Source organism: Oncorhynchus gorbuscha, unplaced genomic scaffold, assembly GCF_021184085.1.
Source record: "Oncorhynchus gorbuscha isolate QuinsamMale2020 ecotype Even-year unplaced genomic scaffold, OgorEven_v1.0 Un_scaffold_3363, whole genome shotgun sequence".
NCBI classification, from domain to species: domain Eukaryota; kingdom Metazoa; phylum Chordata; class Actinopteri; order Salmoniformes; family Salmonidae; genus Oncorhynchus; species Oncorhynchus gorbuscha.
In genome coordinates this window covers 25,479-29,560 of record NW_025747621.1, presented here as the reverse complement: position 1 = coordinate 29,560, position 4,082 = coordinate 25,479, and the positions used below count along the sequence as shown (strand labels likewise).

Genomic DNA, 4,082 nt, shown 5'->3' with positions numbered 1-4,082 from the left:
GTTTATATAACAACCATGATGGTTATAATCATGTACTGTATTATGGGTCTGATTTGAAGCAGGTATTATGGGTCTGATTTGAAGCAGGCATTATTGTATAGTTACCTTTCACTCCAGAGATCCTTCGCATTGCTTGGATTTGGGATCTTAGAGGAGGGAAGGCTGGGAATCAGACCTGTAGCCGGTGTATCAAATGGCACCCTATTCCCTACAAAGTGTAATACTTTTGAACGGGGGCCGTGATGCTCTGTGTAGGGAACAGTGTTCCATTTGGGAAGAAGTCAAAGAGTACAGCACAAACCCCTCATAAGCTGTGCACAGCAGTCTTAGGTTCAAATAGTATTTGTTTCCTTTCAAATATTTTTAAGTGCTTGATTGAGATTGCCTGTAGTGCTGATGTGCAGGGCTTGAACTTTTGAGACTATTCCATTGGTTCTACTGCGCCAGGCAAGCTCGATCATGTGGAGCAAAAGCATTTAGAAAGAAAACAAATACTGCCTGAACCCAAGTCGGTTGGAGCGACGCTGCAGCCAGCTGTGGAGACCAAAAGCCCTCGCCAGTCAACTGAAAACAAGGATCAGGATGCAGAGAGAAGGGTTACACTGGGTTTGAGTTCCTCCTCTGAACAAACGCTCTAAATGACTTTCTCATGTCAGCCCGAGACTACAACGTCAGTCGAATATCAATATTTACCGTTTTGGACTGTTTGGTGGGCACATGTTTTAAAACAACACAAGGAATATCAACAAAGGACTGGACAATAAGACTGAGGGGGGAACACAGGAGACTGAGTCTAGCAGCAGGGAAAATGACCTCCATGATTGTCAAACATATCTGCACTGTTGGGAGTTCTGAATCCAGACTATTGTTTTATTCTGAATCCAGACTATTGTTTTATTCCGAATCCAGACTATTGTTTTATTCCGAATCCAGACTATTGTTTTATTCCGAATCCAGACTATTGTTTTATTCCGAATCCAGACTATTGTTTTATTCCGAATCCAGACTATTGTTTTATTCCGAATCCAGACTATTGTTTTATTCCGAATCCAGACTATTGTTTTATTCCGAATCCAGACTATTGTTTTATTCCGAATCCAGACTATTTGGCTAAGGTGTATGTAAACGTCCGACTTCAATTGTATATATACACAGTTGAAGTCAGAAGATTACATACACCTTAGCCAAATACATTTAAACTCAGTTTTTCACAATTTCTGACATTTAATCCTAGTAAAAATCCCCTTTCTTAGGTCAGTTAGGATCACCACTTTATTTTAAGAATGTAAACTGTCAGAATAACAGTAGAGAGAATTATTTATTTCAGCTTTTATTTCTTTCATCACATTCCCCAGTGGGTCAGAAGTTTACATACACTCAATTAGTATTTGGTAGCATTGCTTTTAAATTGTTCAATTTGGGACAAATGTTTTGGGTAGCCATCCACAGGCTTCCTACAATATGTTGGGTACATTTTGGCCCATCCCTCCTGACAGAGCTGGTGTAACTGAGTCAGGTTTGTAGGCCTCCTTGCTCGCACATGCTTTTTCATTTGTGCCCACAAACTTTCTATAGGATTGAGGTCAGGGCTTTGTGATGGCCACTCCAATACTTTGACTTTGTTGTCCTTATGCCATTTTGCCACAACTTTGGAAGTATGCTTGGGGTCATTGTCCATTTGGAAGACCCATTTGCGTCCAAGCTTTAACTTGACTGATGTATTGAGATATTGCTTCAATATATCCACATAATTTTCCTCCTTCATGACGCCATCTATTTTGTGAAGTGCACCAGGCCCTCCTGCAGCAAAGCACCCAAACAACATGATGCTGACACCCCCGTGCTTCACGGTTGGGATGGTGTTCTTCGGCTTGCAAGCCTCCGCCTTTTCCCTCCAAACATAACGATGGTCATTATGGCCAAACAGTTCTATTTTTGTTTCATCAGACCTGAGGACATTTCTCCAAAAAGTATGTGCATTTGCAAACCATAGTCTGTCTTTTTAATGGTGGTTTTGGAGTAGTGGCTTCTTCCTTGTTGAGTGACCTTTCAGGTTATGACGATATAGGACTTGTTTTACTGTGGATATAGATACGTTTGTACCTGTTTCCTCCAGCATCTTCACAAGGTCCTTTGCTGTTGTTCTGGGATTGATTTGCACTTTTCGCACCAAAGTACATTCATCTCTAGGAGACAGAACGGGTCTCCTTCCTGAGCGGTATGACTGCTTCTTGGTCCCATGGTGTTTATAATTGCATACTATTGTTTGTACAGATGAACGTGGTACCTTCAGGTGTTTGGAAATTGCTCCCAAGGATGAACCAGACTTGTGGAGGTCTACAATTTTTTTCTGAGGCCTTTTGGCTGATTTCTTTTGATTTTCCTATGATGTCAAGCAAAGAGGCACTGAGTTTGAAGGTAGGCCTTGAAATACATCCACAGGGTCACCTCCAATTGACTCAAATTATGCCAATTAGCCTATCAGAAGCTTCTAAAGCCATGACACCATTTTCTGGAATTTTCCAAGCTGTTTAAAGGCACAGTCAACTTAGTGTATGTAAACTTCTGACCCACTGGAATTGTGATACAGTAAATTATAAGTGAAATAATCTGTCTGTAAACAGTTGTTGGAAAATGACTTGTGTCATGCACAATGTAGATGTTCTAACCGACTTGCTAAAACTATAGTTTGTTAACATGAAATTTGTGGAACGACTCCAACCTAAGTGTAAGTAAACTTCCGACTTCAACTGTATATATATATATATATATATATATATATATAATTTTAAATAATGTATTGGCACACTGGATAGGTGCAATGAAATGTTTTGTTTTACAGGTTACAGGGTCAGCCTTGCTCAAGGGCACGTCGACAGATTTTTCACATTGTCTGCTCAGGTATTCAAATGTCTGTGTGCAAGAACGTCTCGTGGTGGTGTTGCAGGCTTCGGTCCTTGTGGAGGTTGGCTGAGAGACTCTGTGTTGCCAGGCTTCGGCTCCTTGTGGAGGTTGGCTGAGAGACTCTGTGTTGCCAGGCTTCGGCTCCTTGTGGAGGTTGGCTGAGAGACTCTGTGTTGCCAGGCTTCGGCTCCTTGTGGAGGTTGGCTGAGAGACTCTGTGTTGCCAGGCTTCGGCTCCTTGTGGAGGTTGGCTGAGAGACTGTGTTGCCAGGCTTCGGCTCCTTGTGGAGGTTGGCTGAGAGACTCTGTGTTGCCAGGCTTCGGCTCCTTGTGGAGGTTGGCTGAGAGACTCTGTGTTTCCAGGCTTCGGATCCTTGTGGAGGTTGGCTGAGAGACTCTGTGTTGCCAGGCTTCGTCTCCTTGTGGAGGTTGGCTGAGAGACTCTGTGTTGCCAGGCTTCGGCTCCTTGTGGAGGTTGGCTGAGAGACTGTGTTGCCAGGCTTCGGCTCCTTGTGGAGGTTGGCTGAGAGACTCTGTGTTGCCAGGCTTCGTCTCCTTGTGGAGGTTGGCTGAGAGACTCTGTGTTGCCAGGCTTCGGCTCCTTGTGGAGGTTGGCTGAGAGACTCTGTGTTGCCAGGCTTCGGCTCCTTGTGGAGGTTGGCTGAGAGACTCTGTGTTGCCAGGCTTCGTCTCCTTGTGGAGGTTGGCTGAGAGACTCTGTGTTGCCAGGCTTCGGCTCCTTGTGGAGGTTGGCTGGGAAACTCTCTGTGTTGTCAGGCCTCCAAGTGGACATTGGCTGAGAGACTCTCTGTGTTGCCAGGCCTCCTAGTGGACGTTGTCTGTGTTGCCAGGTCTCCTAGAGGACGTTAGCTGAGAGACTCTCTGTGTTGCCAGTTCTCCTAGAGGATGTTGGCTGAGAGACTCTCTGTGTTGCCAGGCTTGGGCTCTACCATGTGTTGGAGGATGTGGGTTCTCTTTCTCTCGTTCTTTCTCTTTTTGGGTTTGAGTGCACCATGGAAGTCAGAGAAGGAAAGAAAGGGCAACAGAGGGAGGGAAATAGGTGTGCTGATGAAGGGGTAGAAGTTTTGGGTCTGGGACCAATTGAGAAGTCTGGCAGCTCCTTCCTGTAACATACCTTTTATGGTGGGAGAGAGAGAGAGAGAGAGAGAGGGGGGGGGT

The 4,082-nt window shown here is 44.7% G+C and overlaps 1 protein-coding gene across 1 annotated transcript; it reads right to left on the bottom strand.

Moving 5' to 3' along the window:
• Positions 1-2,897: 2,897 nt before the first annotated feature.
• On the bottom strand, positions 2,898-3,728 carry LOC124027602 (putative protein TPRXL; the record flags this gene model as incomplete). The annotated part of the gene is made up of 1 exon (XM_046339969.1): positions 2,898-3,728. A coding segment is annotated over one exon (831 nt), but the record flags the coding sequence as incomplete, so codon positions are not given.
• Between the last annotated feature and the right edge of the window lie 354 nt (positions 3,729-4,082).